Here is a 19794-nt window from a genome sequence, read left to right as displayed (position 1 = left end):
AACCCTTTGGAGAGGTGGAGATGCAATTAAAGCAAAGCTTTACAGCTGAGCACCTCTTGGCAGTTATCTGTCCCAATTTTCCAGAAAAAGCCTTTCATTGCTGTTGATTTATAAAAACATCCCCCTACCCCGGTATTTTTCCCAAGGCAGTTTGTTGGATTTGGGCTCCTTGTGCCTGATACACCTCAGCTCGTATTTACCAGTCAATTAGTTGCTCTGCTTGCATGTGCAGAGGCTGATTTTCCAGGATGCAGAGTATAAAATAGGCTGTGTACTGAGTGGTAGGTTCCAGCGTATGATACGTGGCTGCACAATCTGAGGGAGCCAACTAAAATATTTCTCTTCTATATATAGTCACCTGAAATCCAGCAGCAAAGGCACTTCTGAATCTTGTACTCAAAACTAGCTTAGTTTTTAAGAAGCACTTTTTCCTCCTTAATACTGGAATAATTTTTTAATTTCCATATGGTTTTGTGGCAAGTGCCAAATGCTTTCATGATGCATCCAGAAGAATCAGATAGAAAAACAAAGAAAGAAAGAAAAAAGATTCAGAATCTTAAATATTGCCATTTTATGAGAAAAAAAAATAAAATTCATTTGTGTTTGAAGGAAAGACTGTAACTTGCATAACTTCTTTGCACATATCTTTCCTGTTCCTTACAACTCAAGCAAAGTGTAATTTACTCAGCCACCGTGCTTAGAGCTCTTATTTAAAAGAAGGGACTGACTTTTGATCTGGCATAAATATGTCATGCTTTATTTGGGCCACAAAGATGATAATAGAACTGAGTTTTGCAAAAGGCAGTGACTAGTCTTTGACCTGACTCACAGACACATGGACCTCCTGTGCCTCCAAAGTCTCAGATCAAATTACCAGCATTTCTCATATGTTTTGTGATTAATTTAGGAGTGTAATTATTTGCATACTTATTTTTAGATAATATCAGATGAGAAAAGAGGGGAAAAAAAGTAAAACTTAGTGCTGGATCTGAGCAAACAGAAAGGTCAGCGGTTACGTTCTGCCTTATGTATTGTATATGCTGAAATGTCCTTTTAATAAATTAAAGCACAAAATGAAAGAGTAGCTGAAAACTGTAACATTTGGCCTTGCAACATAGGCCAAAGGTTACTTTTTTTTCTCAAAAATGGTTTTGCAAATCTTTTTCAGAGCTGATAGATACACACCTTAGCTGGATACAAAACATTATATGAAAAAGAATGACTGTGATCTTTGATCCAAGCAATCAAAAAGAAAGGTAATTGGTATTTTTCTGCCTTTTCTCCAGCTGTGTGTTTCTCTTAACCTTTATTTATTTATTTTTTCAATTAAAAAGTCATGCCCCTTTTTATTTGGCTTAGAGGGTTTAAAATCTTATTTAATTTACTTTAATTTTTTTTCATTCTTTTTCTTCCCTACGTGTGTACCACGGAGCTGTCCTGCATTAGCCGGGGCTTGGTGGGCAGGAAAGGAGAGACGGGGCTGTGCATGCTGGGCCGAAGCATCCTGCTGTCCCCAGGCAGCAGCCAGGACCACGCTAGTACCACAGTTTGCCTTCACGTCTTCACGGCACGCTAAAAGCTCAGGGTTCAACTTCCCACCCCAGTCCCTGAAGTGCCACTGGTCCCTCCCCGTGAGCCTGGTGCTGGCTGCACATGTAACAGGCCTCTCGGCCACACTGGCAGAGCAACGGGGAACGTGTGGGATCTGTGCCCACAAGCGCGGTGCAGGGAGCGACCCACAGGAGGTTGGCTTTGCCTCCTCCGATGGGACCTTCGCTCTGAGAGGATCCCCAAACCCCAGACACTGCAGCGAATACAGCGTTGGCTGCGTTGGTGTTCCAGCCACATACACAGAATAATGCTAGTAGAGCTGTTATGCCAATGCGTGTGTGGATGTGTGTGCGCGCACACATGCATACGAGTGTGTGCATGTATATCATCAATTACAAGGAGCCTGACTCTTTGCCAGCTAAAACTGGAGACTGTTTTCTGTCTCTGGACTACTAGTCGAAGCTCGGTATTTAATACAACCCACTATCATCCCACAAGCGAATACACTCCAGATTTCTATCTGAGAGGATGCGAATTAGAGTCTTAAACGTCTTTGAGAAGCGGAGCCTGAGAGACTGACTGTAACCCATCAAAGCTGGGTGATTAGAATAACGCAGACATCCCCCTGTGATTTTAGCCAGTCTCCCAAGCTAATTTGGGGATCTCCAAGCACCAGAGCTGTTGCAATACCCATACAGCAGCAGTATCTAACAGGATATGCTGAAGACATTCAGGCCTCACTAGGCATTTCCTTGGTCTGGATGGCTGACGTCAGCTCTAATTTCAATATTTTTTTTAATGATTTAATCTTTCATAATCTTTGCATATGTCCTCATGTCCCCATTTAATTAGTCTCGCTCATTAAATGGATCAACAGCAGTGTGCTCCAGAGCTGCCACATGCCAGGCACCTTAAACAACATTTTATTTATTAATCACGTTATCTCTATTTCCTCGCAGCTAGAAATGAGCAGATAATGAGAACCGATACTTGAGAGACATTTTAACCATGTTACCAAAAAAAGATAGGTGGGACTTCAGAATAGCAAGTTCCGTGCATGATCTCAGCTTCCTCTGAAGTTTAGATATGTCTCAGTTTGCCGGTTTTGTTCACCCTGCTATTGAAACCCAAGTTGCTGAGATTACACCTCAGCCTGGATCCAAGTGCTCCCCAAATCTCTGGAGCAGATGCGCTGAAGGTGGGTGATGTCACCAGGCTGCGTGGAAGTGACTCCAAGCTGGGAAAGCGATACCTGCCTCGGGATCCACTCCTGTTACGTAGGTTTAGGAGCTCTGGGTGTAGCTGAGGGCTTTTTGTGCTTGGGCAGTCGTTGACTGACACATCCTTCCCTTGGAGCTCCAGTGTAGCCAAGCCTAAATTGCCCCTCACTCCCCTCACCACATGAATTTAGCTGGAACTCAGGGTGAGTACAGGACATTCAGGCCAACTGATGCCAGGGAGCAACCTTGGCATTCAGATACAACAGAACCGTAATTTGCAACCTGTAAGAGCTCACAGAGGGAGCCCAGCTGTGCCCTCGAGCGTGGTCCTGCAGCCCCTCCACAGGGCTGATGTTGCACGTCCCCCTGCAACTCTAGCTCTCTTCAGATTGCTGTCCGTCTATAACCTCAGCCCACAAAACCCACCACTGACCTCCAAGGCAGCATGCAGGAGGGAAAGTGAAGGCTGCAGGCTGAGTAAGCCCGTCACCGCATCGTCCCACCTGCCTGGAGCCGCGAGCGGGACCGCGCTGCCTGGGCTCGGGGCTCGCGGTTTGCTATTGCTGCTCGACAGCTTTCGCTTCGCCTGAGCAACAGCACCAAAAAGGGACCCCTCAGAAGGCTATGGGGTTAGCAAACGCCATTAATTACCTGCTCGTTCACCTAATATTTAACCCATCTTTGCCCAAGATGACTTGGCTCTGATGTTTCCATAAGTGGCAGCTGCATTGTATGAAAGGAAACTCGTACACAGCATTTTTGGTGTGCTGGCAGCTCAAACAAACCTGTCAATAAATAAATCGGCCTGCAGCCTCAGCCCACTTGATTTTAGAAAGGAAATGACCCTGTGAGAGTGGGTGCCCACTTCTTTTACCTCATTGCTATTTTTAGCTGAGACTGTGAAAAATTTCCATTGAAGACCTGCTCCTCTCATTTCCTGGGTAGAGCAAACAGGAAGCTCTTCTGACTGAGCTGCAGGAGGGCTGTGCCTGAAAGTAGACCAACCTCACCTCCCTCTGGTTGCTTGCTCGCACTGCAGAGCAGCAATAACCAAATCCCCCCCCACGATGTGCTTCACGGGCACGGATTCACCCAAAAGGCTGAGGGCAGGGCCCACCCGGTGGAAGAATGCTGGGCAGCAGGAGAGGCCAGGCTGTCACACACCTATTTTTGGCCCATATGCTCCTCAGCAGGCACCGATCTGATTGAAGCCGGGCATTTCCTGGCTGGAATGAGAAAGAGCAGAAATCCAGGCTGCTCACAGGGGGATTTTTGAGCACGGAGGGATGGGATGTGCCTCGTGTCACAGCCCAGGGCAGAGACCAGGGCAGCTCGCTGCACTGCTGTGCTGCGCAGCCCATGGGTGGGCTTCTCCAGTGAGACCCTGCAGAGCCTTCAGCCCCCTCCTCATCTTCCATCAGCACAGGGCATGGGGCACCTGGAAACTGAGAGGACTGCTGCCCTGCTCCTCCCACCCAGCACCTACACTGCTCTGTGCAGATGTTGGGCCCTTTGGAAGTACCTCCAACCACACCAGATAGCTGTATAGCAACAGCACTGAGCTTCGCACAAACCATTGATTTTATTTTTTTCTGAGATAAATTCCATTGTTTTTAGAAAGGAAATGACCCCGTGAGAGTGGGTGCCCGCTTCTTTTACCTCACTGCTAGTACCAGTATTAGTCATACTGTTATAAATTAATGCGCGTGTTCTCCCACAGACAACACGAGATGGGGCACCATATTTACTTCTTAGTGAAAGACTGTGTTCATTGCTATTTTTCATGATCATTTGTTAGAAACAGGCTTAAGCATTGTGGAGTCTTACAGCTTCATCCCTGACAATTAATCAGGCTTGGGTGAGGATCTGCTCAGCTTTGACTTAGTCCTTGTCTTAGCCCTGAAATATCAATGGGGTGAAATCATTTAGATTTGGGGTCTGAAACCTTAGAAAATTTGGTCTTTGTTTTTAAGGCAAATTTCTTAGAGTAAATAAGCAGTTCCCAAAGCTGGCAATCCCCCCTACTCCCATGAATGCAGTGCCAAGGAGCTGCATGGAAACAGAGCCCGCAGACAGGCAGTTCTGGAGTTTTGCACCAAAACGCTCCTGTGTTAGGTCTCTCTCTTAACAAAATCACTGCCTAGAAAGAAAAGTTGTGCCAGGAGGTACCAAAGGGTGCTTTAGGCAAACATGTGAAAGGTGTACAGGAGAGAATGGCTGTTGCGTATAAAATGTAATATTGTTCAGTTCTTTTTAAACAGAGAATGAAGTGATTCAGTGTCTTCTCTTGAGCTTTATTTCCAAGCCTGTCCCCAGACTCTAATAGCATTGTATAGAAGTTCGCTTATGCTACAATCTACAAACAAACTAGAATGAAAATATCAAATAAAGTCTGCAGTGAGATTTCTCAAAAGAAAAAAAAAAAAAAAAAAAAGCCAATGCTTTTGCACCTCAGTTGCAGTCTCAGTGTTTTCAGCACTACGCACTGTGTTGCCTCCAAATCCGGCCTTTCTCTTTTCAGAATACTCTCATTTCATCCTAGTGAAAATGTTAAAATGCTCGGACACTGTGAGATTATTTTTTAATGCAGGTAAAGGAAATGTCTGTGAAGGAGTTGTGTTACACAGGGGATGTAGCATGTACTAGACACACGGTACAAGTTGTCAGTTGTGTTTTCATGGTACTTGAAGCATGCCAAACACTGTGTAAACCCTCTCTCTCCTCTCCTTCCCCCTTGCTTACTAAAAATATGTAGCCTGCATTATTAGGCTAAAATTTTAACATTTAAATCCAAATAATTATGTTATCAATAGAAATGGGATGTTTTCAGCTTAACAGCAAACTGGCCAAGGATTGCTTTTACTTCTCATGACTTTGAAAGTGCTCTAACATTTCTTCCTCTTTTATTTCACAGTTAATGAAATTATCAGGAAGGAATTTTCTGGACTCCCTGCCAGAAATCAGACATAGAAGAAGAGATTTGTGAGACAACTTCTACCGAATCCTTCCATAACTGACCTCTTAGATCCTTCCAGTGCCCCTGCAACCTCCTGCTTCCTTAACTGTTCATCTCAAGGCACCAATTCAATGCAAGGAACAATGTATTGGCATCAAGCTGACAGCCTTGACTAAGCAACTCGCCACCTCTCTCTGTAAACACCGAAAAGGACACCCTTCCTTTCGTCCAAAGATCGTATTGTTCTCATGTAACGGAGCATCTGTCTGAGGAAACTCTTCAAGCCTGCTGCAAAATATCTAGCTACGTATCGATCAATCTATCTGAGTAATAAGGGAGAAGTAAGATGTCACTCCTGAACACCACACAAAGCAAGGGAGATTATATATTAGTGCTTATTTGGGTGGGGTGGGAAATGAGGGAAGAAAGAGTAACATATTCCGTAACAGAATAGCAGCATTTTGCAGTTCACTAACAATGATTTGCCCTCCAGGTCACAAAGCCCTTCTGAATTTTGTTGTTGTTGTAGGAAACTGAGGCAGCCCAGGCTTACTCAGCCTTTATCCAGCCTGGGAGAAAAAGCTGTATTTTCTGACCCTGAGCACTGTGATCGGTATCTCAAACAGTAGGTATCAGCTGAATCCAGGAGTCTTCTCCATTTTTTTCTTGTCTGACTGGATAGGAATCTGACGGAGAAGGATGCTTGCAGACAACCAGTGAAAAGAGCAATCCAGCAGTTGTAACACCTGTCCCAAGGTACAATAAACTCACATAAAATAGAAATTAATATATAGGAGTTACAGTGAACCCAAAGATTTTTATTATTTACTCTCATTAATATTTAGGCTGTGTATCAGCACATCTTAGATATTTTCTCCCTTATAAATTGTCGCTGTTTCTTTTCACACAGAACCTGCCGTTGGCTGGTACCTTGTCTCAGCAGCTGTAATGTTTAACCACACAAAGCTGCAAAGCTGCAAAAATATTTGCATTTTACAGAAGCCATATGTTCCAGAAAAAAGTATACACTTCCTTACATACACCTTGTCTCTTCAGCTTTGCAAAGCTACCAGCAACTTCTGGAAAGGTTGAATTTCCACACAAGTTAGTATGTTTGTTATGCTTTGCTTCATGTGTCTGAATATAATGTACTGACACATGCTTATCACAGTAAGAGAGAATTTCTGCCACCTGCAGTTGTACAGCTAGCAAGTTTATAACATTTTGGTGTGTCTTTGCACCCCACTGTGACAAAAAGGCATCCAGAGTCAATAAAAAATGTGCAGTAAAAAGTCACCATAATATTGTAGGCAGTACACAGTAATCTTTAGTGGTTTTGTAAAAGAGGAAAGCTGGTATTTGTTATGAGTGCAGAGCCTGAGCTCTGTTCTAGAAAACACAGTGAAACTACCCTGTTCTCAGCTGTTTCACAGCAAACTTTGCTGATTACCAATATGCTCACAGTAGGAGTTAGGTTATATGGGTACAGAAGACCAGCAGAGCAGCTGCCTACTCGCACAAACCCTACAGATTCAGTTCAACAGAACTCTTTTCAGGAGTATTGAGAAGAATATATTTTCTGCCACTTAAAGGTGACACTCAAACTCTGCAAGGTGAGAGATGGAAGTGAGGGATAGAAGCATGAGACTTGCCAGAACATCCAACCCTAGCCTCAGCTACAATTTTAACCTGAAAGCTGAATTTCACAAGAGCAGCTCTCAGCTCTGGTTTCAACCAAGTCTGCATCCATAACCAGAGCAGAGCCATTCTCCATTGCAAATCCCAAACTTACATTAATATCACGGCTTGGGAAGTTTGCTTCTTTTCCCCCTTGAAGCAGGCGTTACCTGCTTGGTGAGACTGAAATCTTTTGTCGCAGAACAAGTCCCCTGGCTCCCATTTCAGCGACACCACCGAGATGTCCCTGCAGGTCTCTGGCTGAGGATGCCGCGTGCTGGTGCTCGTGTGAGCACCGTGTGCTGCACCGGGAAGTATGGCTGCCAGCGGAGCCAAGCCTCAGCCTGTCACTGCAGAAGTCAGGGGCTTTTTTTATACTTACTTTTGCAGGAACAAAACTGAGGCTTGGACTAGCTGAAATGGCCTTTGCATGGGGGAGTTAGTGATTGTTAAACAGCACTTATACTGTATAGCATTTCAGCTGGCTCACATGCCTCAAATAAGCTATTTTGAATTGTTTTTAAACTGCCATGTTGCCAGAATCTGCCATGTATTATGGATTTGTAATGCAGTTTGACATTTTGGACAATTTTGAAAAATTCCTAAGGACAAAAGTTGCCTGTCAGAAATTCTCTACTGCAGCTGAGCAAAGGAACAGTTTCACAGGGTTCACGCTGCCAAAAACGACCATCTAGTTTTCCCCAATCCAACCTGCAAGATTAAGACCTAGGAGAAAATAAATAAAATAAATACATAAACCCATTCACAAAAAAAAAAAAAAAAAATCCCCAAATAACTGACAAACATTTCTCTTGCTGGATTTCAAATAAAATATCAAAGAATGTGAACTTCTTTGCAAATCTCTAGACACATAGATATGGTCTGAACATATTGCTGCTTATCTGGTGATTGCCAATAGGAACTGGCTGTCAATAGTCCTCTTCATACAGCTGAACATCTGATCTTTAAGTCGGATAGCTGCACACCAAATCCCCTAGCAACTTTCCTCCGCAACATGCAACTGTAGTATGTGTGTTCAGGATCTGGACTGACTTGAATTTTAAATTTTTGCCTCTGTGCCCCAGTGATCATTTAAGCATCCTTCTCCCCTTTTTTCTATGAAACATGTATAAAAGAGACAAGTAAAGTATGGACCCATAGCAAAAGCTTTTAAGCTTTAAAAGGGATGCATGCAGGCAGATGCCCTGAGCCTCTGCAGTGCTCCACTGAAGCTACTGTGCAGGATACACCATGTTTAAATGAGATCTACAACTGAAGGATAAGATAAACACTGCTCTGATGTGTTCTTGCAGGACGTTTGCTGTAGAGAGAGGGAGAGGAATTTTTTTTTAATATATATGCTACAAGTGCTTTACTCCTGCTTGCACTAGCAGTATTTCTTCCTCATTTGTAAGGCATAGATACTAATCTGGCTGTGTGTTTGTGTAGGTGCATATACATGCATGATTATATAGTATGACCATGTGAGTATATATGGTTATAATATATAGACACACACATGAATGCTTCTGTACAAACACACACAGCATTACAAACTTGGATCACACTCCTGTAATTGGCTCCAGTCGGGCAGACCTATGCCCATGGAGCCAGCTAGTGCATCGAGTGTTCATGAGATGTATATAATATAGACTACATTTTAGTGGTTTTATTTACAGCTACGTGAGGTCAGGCTGTGCTACTCTATCTGCTCATACGTGCCACCATTAGTTAAATAATACAGCTTTAACCAGCTTTATATTTATTTCTGGAGAAAAGGAGCATCCTCAGACATAGCGTTACGCATTGTTGTCTCTTTTTTAAAAAAGAAAACTGCTATGTTAAAATTATATAGCTAGGCTGAAGACTTCAAAATATACAGTACTAAATTATTTCCTGTTCTTGCTGAGCAGTGTTTTTTCAGTATTACTATTTTGTTGCATAATACACCTTGCTCTCTTTCTGTAGAAGCATTAGTTTAACCTTGGAAGAGTTAATACCATTTTATGAGTAATTTGTTCTCACTTTATCTGGAAGATAGCCATATTTGCACATGAGGAAATTCTGTCTTTCCTCAGTTATCTGAATGTTTCACCACAGTGCCTTCCTGCCATTGTACCAAAGGCCTCCAAATATATTGTCTACAGGGTGAACAACTCTAATGCATTTTCCATCAAAGTTATACCATGTGAAGTACATGGGGCTCATTGGAACTCAAAGTTCATCTCTTTTTTTTTTTTTTTTTTTGGGCGTGTGTGTGCATTTTTTTACTTCAATTTTTCCATCAAAGCTTTGGCTGCAAATACAGGATGAGCTTCTATAAACATCTGCATCAAATATATGAATACGTAGAATAAAATCATCATTCATGATATGTAAACAATCTAAGAGTGGAATGGGAGTGGACAGATAGCAGGAAGATTTTTTTTTGTCAGTTATGGGTGTTGGAAGTACGGTTTGCCAGAAGAGTAATTGCTTGTGAAGATACTTGCAATGAAATATGAAGTCCTGTTTTTGTTTTTCTCCATGAGAATGAGCAAAATGTAAGATCTGAACAGCAATGGAATGAAAGTGTCTAATGTATGTGTTTTTATTGGTAGAAAGAATGTAGAAGAGCCATGGTTTTTGCACTTGCTTTATTTGTATCCATGTAAATATGTATCACTCCATTCTTCTGGTAGGAATACAGCATTTTCTGAATGTAGAATATTTCCAAAACCAGCACTATGTTATTCTCTATTGTATAAAATGCTGCTGCTTGATAACATATCTAAAACAGTTCTCAAATTAGCTAGCATGTTTTTTAAAGTCTATTTTGTAATCCATATCTTTACAAAAAATGTCCTATGCTTTTTGTCTGACCAAATATGCAACACCTTTTGGATTAAGGATAGTATTTATAAAGGATCAGTTTTCATTTTTCTGAGTGTATTAATTTTCTATGCAATTGTCGTTGAATTGTTATTGTCCTAAAACAAAATGTATTTGATACATTTTCCAAAGACTTCAAAGACAGCTTTAAACACTTCAGAAGGATGTTTCTAAATATTTCAGTCTGACTTTGTTTCCCTGCATTTCTTTTCAAATTGCTACTTAATAGAGAACAATTATCTGCCAGCTGGGATTCAAGAAAATGAGGATCTTAATTTCAAATCTTAAGTCGATTCACATCTTCATAAATCTTGCACCACATAAAATCACCTGAAGTTCCAGTTTACCTGCAATTCCGAGTGTTTGTTATTTATATTACGTACTCCTATGCAATAGGAAGAGGTGCCTCTGTCAGGTGTAGAACGGGAGAACTGCAAATTCTCTAGAAATCAGCTGTTTGTTTTCCTTGTCGTTTACATTGCAGTGATTCCGTACATGTAAATGTAAGGCAGCTATCTGCCAGCAAACATGGGAAATTTTAGTTCTTTATTCATCTCAGTTCAGAATGAATAACCCACATTTTGAATGTTGGCGTCAGTCTTTAATGCCTGCTACTTTATAACTGCAGCAGGTGATAGCCGGTATAATTTCTTTAACTACCATTCAGTGTCTAATCCATTATGGTCTGTTTAAGATTTGTTTAGCCATTTTCATTGCTCTTCATGTAGATAAAAAATAATGAAATAATTTTAAAAACGGGGACCTGACCCATGCTACAATAAAAATTTGAAATGGAGATGCTGGTACATCATATAGTCTAATACTTCATATAGGCTGTAAGTGAGTGGTTATCTGGGGAGAAGTTAATAAAGTTTCTCTTCAATAACTCTCTTAAAATAGCGGAATTGGGTAGAAAGTTCTGGAATGACCGAGTCACAAAAATGGATAACGATCCACGTGTTTGTAGTACGTCAGACATACCCAGATACGTGATGGAAGAATAACCAGTTATTCTTGCAGAGCTCTAAGGATTAAACTGCCATCATTTTACCGGTGCTGGTTCAGTGCCTTACTACAGGAGCGCGGTGAGACCTGGGAAACACAGTCAAGGTACTGCAGAGCCTTAACAGTGGTGGCCTAACTGGGACCCGTGTTTGTGTGTGTGTGTGTGCGTTTGTGTAATTATGAATTGCTCCCCCCACCTCAAGAAGTGTCCTTGTTGAAGCCTTGCCCATATGCCAAGGAAAAACCCGATGTTAACAGATACGCATCTCTCAAATTATTCTAACAGATGTCTTTTTAATTAAACTGTTTGTTCAAAAGACTAATTTTAAGAACTGAAAAAGGGGTTATATAACTCACATTCCTACGACAACATTGTTAACCTCCAATGTAATAATTTTTTTGCTATCATCTGTAAAATATTTTTTATATATTGCCTGTACTATGGTAGTTTAGCAATAAATGAGAGGATATCATCTGCTGCATGAGTGTTTGGTTTATTCTTAAATACCTTTATCTTCCTTTATAAACTGATGCCAAGTCACCCAGTCTTCTTGTCTTCACCACCCTCCTAAACACAACGGCATGCCTAAAGATTTCTGAGTGTGGAGAGATGAGATTGATTCATACAGCGTTAACGTAATGAACTTCTTCAATTGCTGTTCCCCCACCCCAGTAAAAAGCACGAGACAATCCACATCAGCAGGTATTCCACAGGGGTTTTGCCCTGCTACAGCATTAATTTGTCTGAGTAAATGGCCTTCCATACTCTAAGTTTTTTAGAGACTGGGGATGTGCTCCGTTACGTTTTTGTTCAACTAAATCTTAATTCTGCGTTTCTGTATTGGAGACACCAAGAGATATGTTTTCATACTGCTGTGCTGGAAGCATGCCCAGAGCCCATTATGTCTCAGTAAGAGTCAAGTTTATATAGCATACAATTAAAGACATTTACCTTAACAGAATCAATATTATCCTTTGCATTTAAAAACAGAGAATTCAAACCATATTTGATGCATTTGTTGGACACAGAGCAAGCGCTTTGCTTTGCTTATTCACAAAAGCCTCAGAGCGAGAGCCATGTGGAAGTTCTTAACTCCCAGTACGCTGTACAAAGGCTGGGAAGCTCATAAACCAGACAGGCTTCGCCAACAAAGAAGCTGTTACTGGCTAGGAGAGAACATTTTATGATGAGCAAATATATGGCACACAGGATTTTAGCTTTATTCAGCAACAGGAAAATTTAAGTAACTTAACCTGGAAATTCCACAGCTAAGGGCTGCGAACTTGAGCACCTGATCTGATACTCTGGCTTTAATTTATAGCTTGGGTCCAAATTACAAAACTACAATAGTACCCCAGATTTTTAGTCTTAACGGGAAATTTCCTGGATTTTGTAGACTTAACTCACTCCTTTATACCCCTTCGACATAGCTGACTTTCTTCCCAGTTTACTCTTCATGGTAGCAGCAAGGAAGAACAATCCATGTTTCTAATGAACATCTGGGTTTCGTATGAGACCTTGCTTGCTCGCGTGCTCAATTGTGTAAATACGTGATTTACAAGTTATTTTTTTGTTGTTGTTTTTAATACAAATGTAATTTACTCGATTTAAGAAGCTGCCTTTTAGCTTAATACCAGATTCTTTTCTAAATACATCATCACTGGCTTGCTCAGGTGGTCACACTCAACCGCCGCTAACAGTGTGTGGCTCAGAAAAGATGAGCTCCCCTCGAACCTGTCCTGGTCATCTCTGTCCCTGCTGCCCCCCGTCTTGTCTGGGACCCTCTGCGCTGCAGGCAGCTGTCATCTCCGTGAAGTCATGTTGGACAGGGGCTGGAAGTATTTTTATTTACACAGACTTCGGGCAGGGGAGCCCATACAGAGGATTTGAGCTCCTGCTAAACCAAAGGGCAAGACTGCTGGCACAGCCAAATTGCTGAGGTTGTGAGGAACCACTTAACCTAAAGGCCTGGAGGAAGGGGGAGGCGGGAGAGGCTGGCAGGAGCAGCGCTGCATGCAAATTGGCCAAATATATCCACTGGAGGTGACTGCAGTACAAAGGCACCTCTTTATTCAGCTGAGGGTAGGACCAAAATTGCAGCCGAAATCAAGTGGGAGAGTGTGGAGCCAGAGCACAGCAAGAAAGGCAGGCAAATGAAACAGAAACAATATCTGCCACAGGCATATAAACACTAAAAGGATGGATGTATTTGTGCATTACAGTCTGTTCGCTAACTAGTTCTGAACGCTCACCTTTGCTTAGGGATTTTGAATGAAATGGGCTTTCAGGCCGAAACCTACAGGCCACAGCTAGGGCATAGGGCACAAGCAGCCTTGGTTTCTTGAAATCAAAGGAAAAGCGCAACAAAACTTCCTCCACCAGCTGTGGCATTTATGCCCTGCGATGGGAGGACCCTCCTCTCCCAGTGTGCCGCTGGAGGCTGGCAGCAGACCGGGACATGCAGTGCGGAGCCCTCCCTGTCCCTGCTGGGGGAAATCCGCCAGCGCTGAGCTGTGCCGCGGGTGCTATGAGCTTGTGGCAGAGCTTTAATGACAGCCTGGGTTAACCGCAGGGGGAGTTTGATCCGTATTAGTCCTGACAGGTGACATCAGTGACTTTTTTGTCAGCTACATCATTATTATTTTTTTTTGTCTTTACATTTTTGTCATGGCAAAAATTGGCACAAATCCATGTGACAGCATTTCACATGAAGTGAACCTGAGGCCATCAAAAATTCAGAAGCTTGTCGCCCCTCCCAGCTGCCAACACGCATCCTCACATCTTGTTGCCTGTGCAGGAAGGACAAACGGGCTTGGCAGCCCTGCTGCAGCTACCATTCAACTTTGCCCATCCCAAATTAAAATTAAAGGGCTTCCACCATATGAAGAACACCCATGGGAAATGGGGCTTCATTTGTGTCATTTCTGTGCAGCGGGAGCCCTGGGCCAGTCCTGCTCATTAACAAAGCTTTCCGGGCTAATTTATAAAGTGGCTTCCTCCCAGCCTATAGCACAGGCACTGCGGCTGCTAACAGCCAGCAGCACAGGAGCCTGCTTGGGTTTTGTCCGGGGACCCCAACGGCAGCACAGCTGCTGGGCCTCGCAGAGTGTGACGAATGGGCCATGCCAGCCCAGCGCGGTGCTAGGTATGAGTACACGACCCTGACAGTGAGGAGAATTTATTCATTTCCTATGCCACCGGCTACAGCCCAGTGGAAGTGAGGCTGCGCTGACTGCCAGGTTACCCTGCCTCTGAGGGATACGAAGGGCTCCAGTGTGACCTGCTCCCTGTGGACACTCTTCATTTATCAAACACTTGGTGGGGCCTTACGGCTGGTGGGAGGAACGGCCTGGGAGGGGTATGTCGGCCTAAGTAAATTTTTCATGAACACTTTACATAACCTTATTGAAAGTAGGGTACTGTCAGGAAAACCATCTCAGATGGCTGATTATATCGGCACGGGAGAGCCACTGAAACCTGAGCCTAACATATGTTAAATTTCTCAGCTTTTTCATGTGAGGCAGCACTAAAGGCAAGGGAAGGAGAGAAGCAGAGACCTTTCTTTTCTGAGTTGAAATCGCCACCGAATAGCTTAGTCTACGGTTAGCACTGAAGTGCCCTTCTTTCCCTATTATTTTTCTCTTTCCCCATTCTAAACTCAAATAGTTCCATAAATCGGGATCCTTGCTGGCTATGTATATAGGGCTTTTGCAAGAAATCGTTTTGGCGTCATTTACTTTTCAAAAGGCCATATAATACAAGAAATAAGTGGAAGGAAGAAATGGAATTGAACCATGCCCACATATCTTACATTTCCTAGGCTTTCGTACGGGACTGGGATATGTAATCCCGTGCCTTAAAACTGCACTGCTCCCCTGGGCTGAGGCTGGGGCCAAAGCAAAGGCTGTATAAAATCTGCTCTTTAGGCTGTCCTTTTTTTTGCCCCCCTTAGCAAGACAAAAACGACGAGGCAGTGTCTCGGCGCCCGGCTGCAGCACAGCAGAGCACTGCCACCTGCAGGGCAGCGCTCATAGCTGCCGCACGGCGCCGCCCGCGGCACCCCCGGCCCCGCTGCAACCGCGTGTGCAGGGACAGGAGGGGACACGGGGCCTGCTGGCAGCACGCCTGGTGCACCCTGCGTGGTGCACGGAGCACCTCTGCACGCGGACATGCAGCACCCTCACGTGCAGCACCCTCACATGCAGCACCCTCACGTGCAGCACCCTTACGTGCAGCACCCTCACGTGCAGCACCCTCGCACGCCGCGCCATCACACATCGCACCCTCAGCCTGTGCCCTAGCTGCATTTGCTGACGAAGGAGCTTGCTTCCTCCCCAGCAAAAGGCAGCAAGCAGCACTGCCAGGCGAAGCTCAGGGGGTTGCTCCCCCAGCAGACACCCAGAGACCCACTTTTCCAGGCACAGGGCACAGACACTCAGCATTTCCAATGCCAAGAGGCGGGCAGGCAGACAAGCCCCCCACCTGCCCCTGCAGGGCTTCCCAGCCATCCTTCCCCAGCTCGCACAAGGCCATGCCAAGACTAGGAAGTGTTTCATGATTGTGAAAACTATTTTGTCTGGAAAACCTTGTTTTTCCAGTCTTCCATGCAGCTTGGTCCGCCTTGTGCCTCTAAGTTCCCTCATAAGAAAGCGGCATGTTTCACCGGGCTGAGCTCTGCCACCGTGTTTCATGCAGCGGGCAGCGGGCGATGAGAGTGGGTGATGCCGTTTCTATTAATTGCAGCAGCGCTTTATTAAACCACTGTTTACACAGCTGCTGCAATGGCTGTGTGACTTCCTGGCCTTTTTCTCCTCTCCTTTCCCCCGTACCGCACACTCAGTCAGCCGCCAGGAGCCAGTAGCCCCATTTCACAGATGGGAAAACCATACGGGAAGGGCCTGCCAGCCGGGACGCACCGCAGCCGCGGGGCAGGAGGAGCGCTGCGGGCTGGAGGGCTGCCACGGCCTTCAGTGGTGGTGCAAAGCAGAGCTGTTGTGAACATGAACGCAGGAACAGCAGGCTCTGAATTCTGCCCCTGCAATTTCTCTGGGTCACAAAACACGGAGGGTTTGGCAGCAATTATCCCTCCATTCTTTAGAAACAGGTTAAACTAAACACGTTTTATAACTAAAGAGCTACATCTAAACAAGATCTATTTTGTATTCATTATGGTCCTGGACAAATCTGCTTTCCTAAAGCTGTATCAGATAAAGCCAGATCTTGCTGGCCAGCCTCAGGGCCTCTGAAATACGTCTAATGAGGAAGGCTTAGCTGCTTTGTTTTTCTTACCCAGGGACATGGTGAGAGCTCCGTCAGGAGAACTTATGGAAATAAAAGGGATTTGCTGAGCGAGAAGAAAATCTGAGGAAAAAGGTGTTTTTTTTTTTTTTTTTTTTTTTTTGGTTTTGTTTTGTTTTTTAAACAATACCTGCTGTGTCATACTGATTTTCATTCTCAGTCAAGAAAAAAAATGCAGCATGGGCAATAACCAGGAATCCTCTCCCTCCTCCAAACCTGAGTGACAAATTTTGTTTCAAATACGTGACACCAGGTTTGAGTGTGAACTTTCCCTGGCTGGCACTCCAAGCACCACGTTCAACCCTGCTGGAAGCTTTGGCCCGCTGAAACCTTTGGACCTGTCCCTGACAGAGAAGCAGCCCTGTCTGGGGACCAGGAGCCCATCACGTGCCTGATGAGATCTCCTCTGCATTGTGTTTCTTTAGGTTCGGAAATAAGCAGGTTTGAAGCATGACAGGCTGTTTTAGAAAAGTTGTCAAAGTCCTTTGGGAGGCACTCACCTCCTGTTTGCAGCTGGTGGTGGCTCTCACCTCATGTCCCCCAGGCGCTGGTATGGCTCCAGGCGTGGAACTGACTGAAGGTGAGGATGGTTCACTTCTGAGCGAGGGTCGCCTGGCAGATGGTTCATAAGCAACTGCAGTCAGGGGCTGACCTGGTGGCAGATGAAAATTAACCTGGCCACCACTTTACCCAGCACATTTTTCTGTGACGGAAGAATCCAAGCGAAATAGCAACAGAAGAGACCTGAAATGATGTTTGGAGATGCAACAATTTAAGAATGGCTGCAGGATAAGATGGCTTTTGGCAGGATAAGGTTATGCTTTTGGAGACAAGATGCTCTTCTAGCCAATAAACTCCTCTATGAATCAATATACCCAATTTTCCACGTGGGAACCTAAGCCAGAAGACTCCCTGCATTAGCTGTCAGTCAAAGAGAAATGAAAACATTGTAAAAATTTTAAAATAACAAAATTCCTTGGTCTTACCCAGTGCTCTTCATCCACACAGTATAAATTTCTCAAGGCAATGTTATAACCTTGGTTGCACAGATGGCAAACCTGAGGCATGGGGAAGGGACTTACCAAAGTGCCAGCTCCAGCAACTGGAATAACCAGGGACAAAACCCAGTTACCCATAGCCTGAGCTCCGATCAAGAGCCATGCTCCTTCTGCCCCCGATTTATGAAGTATGAGAAGACTGCAAGCATCTCGTACTGAGGAATGGCCCGAAAAAGACATGGGGCTGGCAAGCATGGGCATTTGCTGAGCGCTGAAAGGTAAGCAACCGCCACACCAGAGCCCCGTATAATAGTCTGGCACGGAAACCGCAGTTCATATTGACATTGTTGCTGTTGGCACCAGGCACCTGGTACACGAGAAGGAGAAACACCACCCTGTTATTCTGCTGTCCTTTGTTTCTGATTTATGGCTCCCTCTGAAGTACAAGCGAAAGGTATTCACTTTACATATGGTATGTGGTAGAAAATGGAATTGCGAGAATGGCCAAATTACCTTCTACATTTGCTGCAAAGACAGCAAATTCCAAGTTTATTTCCTCTTCAATGGGTACAAAATTTGCATGCTAATAAAGAAGGCACTGGGGAGTGTTATGAGTAGAAATTCAAGATATATTTTCCACCCTGTAATAATGTGGTTTTGTTAATCAATGTTCAGTCCCAGATCTTGCTCTTTCAGATGCTGGCATTACGCTCCATGTACATTGACATTATACCTGCCCAACTGAGCTGCTGCCCTTGCTGCTCACCACTGGTTTGCAGATTATTTTTTTATTTTCTTCTGCAGGATTAAAGCAATCTGAATGGAAGCATGAGCTCAGCACAGGAGATGCTTTGCAAGTCTCTGATTTAGGTTCTATAGCACAAACCAAATTTCCAAGGGAGAAGGGAGTACCCCGTCACAGCGGGACACTGAAAAATATGGTAAGAGGCAACATACATTAGGGAGTAAATCTGTATTAGCAGGCTGAAATGAATAAGACATGTCCCTGTACAGATTTGCTCAATCTGATCCAGTTCATTTTCTTGAGCCTGCATTAGAATTTATATGTGTTAATAATGCTTAATAAAACTTGGCATTTTTCCCTTTTCAGTGCTACAGCTGACCAAGATGCAGAATCTGTTGGTCTCAAAGCTTGAGTTAAAACTTGCATGAATTGCAGAGGCTTATTTATTACTTTAATTGGATTCTGACTTCTCACATGCCTCATGCCATCTCTTGGTTCCTACTTTCCTTTACACTTACTCTATATGAAAGCACAGGGATTGTTTTAGTCCCAACAGTTTATCTGTCTTATTACATGAACTCTCTCATACAGTTTCCGTGTGATTTAATTTATTTCAGACTTAACCATTGAAGACTTTTCTTTCCTTTCAAATCATACTGGGGACATTAGTCCAGTCTTAATGAGGAAAACATTGATGTCATCAGTGCATCAGGTGGCAGCAAGTGTAGGAGCTTCAGCAGCGGGGAGTGAGAGCCATGAAGTGGGGAGTCTGGGCTGGACGTACTTCTCACCTTGCTGCAGACCCCGCCCAGAATTTAACAACACTGGAGGCAAATTGCATTTTGTCAAACAGCATACAGGGCTGGCTTCAGCTGTATTCCCACTGTGGGAAGGAGAGGAGAAGGCTGGGGGTGATATGGGCATGGTGGGGAGAACAGCAGCAGATCCGGCTGCTCCCCCAGGGCTCCCTCGGCAAGCTGCCTCACCTGGCTTCACCCAGGACCAGAAGCAGGATTGGTCCTACCCAAAACCATCCATGTGAGTGCCACTGGCACAGAGGCTTTTGGAGAGCTGGCACCATGTGCCAGACAAGCTTCTCTCTCTCACTGGCAAACCGGGGCCCCTCATCTGCACTGTGCTTATGTGGAGCAGTGTTTAAAGCCTATTTCATTAACCTGCCACATTTTTTTTTTTGTTCATCTTTGTGTAATTTTAAGTATACCTCTCTAGAGCAGTGACTCTCTGAGATGTACTGCAGCTGAATTGTCAGCACCGTCTCTTCAGTCATCGTGTTGCACATCAGCATGCACACAATCAGTCCACTGATAGCATCGGGCTAGTGTCCCAAATCTATTTTCGTTAGCTGTAAAAAGAGAAAAGAGGGGAAGGAGGAGAATTTCATCCCATGAAACGTTTTTCGTGGTTGCTGAGAGACATCTAACTTTAAATCTCCCTAACGAATAAACACAGTG

The 19794-nt window shown here is 44.1% G+C and overlaps 1 protein-coding gene and 1 long non-coding RNA gene across 11 annotated transcripts in view; one reads left to right on the top strand and one right to left on the bottom strand.

Moving 5' to 3' along the window:
• Positions 1 to 8293, top strand: part of NFATC2 (nuclear factor of activated T cells 2) — a 105129-nt gene extending 96836 nt beyond the window's left edge. For 7 of the 8 annotated variants that reach the window (XM_035344034.1, XM_035344032.1, XM_035344030.1 and 4 more), the window contains one exon: positions 5686 to 8293. In XM_035344034.1, the coding sequence (XP_035199925.1) occupies positions 5686 to 5741 (56 nt within the window). In that variant the 3' untranslated portion in view covers positions 5742 to 8293. Of the gene's footprint in view, positions 1 to 1168; positions 1257 to 5685 lie in introns of all 8 variants that reach the window. The other variant, XM_035344031.1, reaches the window with a different exon arrangement.
• Positions 8294 to 16719: 8426 nt separating this feature from the next.
• Positions 16720 to 19794, bottom strand: part of LOC118176822 — a 104184-nt gene continuing 101109 nt past the window's right edge. For all 3 annotated transcript variants that reach the window (XR_004755534.1, XR_004755535.1, XR_004755533.1), the window contains exons 3-4: positions 19545 to 19685; positions 16720 to 17323 (exon numbers count right to left, since the gene is read on the bottom strand). This is a non-coding gene — a long non-coding RNA (uncharacterized LOC118176822). The remainder of the gene's footprint in view (positions 17324 to 19544; positions 19686 to 19794) is intronic.

Source organism: Oxyura jamaicensis, chromosome 20 (assembly GCF_011077185.1).
Source record: "Oxyura jamaicensis isolate SHBP4307 breed ruddy duck chromosome 20, BPBGC_Ojam_1.0, whole genome shotgun sequence".
In the NCBI taxonomy this organism is placed as follows: Eukaryota; Metazoa; Chordata; class Aves; order Anseriformes; family Anatidae; genus Oxyura; species Oxyura jamaicensis.
The sequence above is the reverse complement of the archived record's forward strand: the minus strand, read 5'-3'. Positions and strand labels throughout refer to the sequence as shown.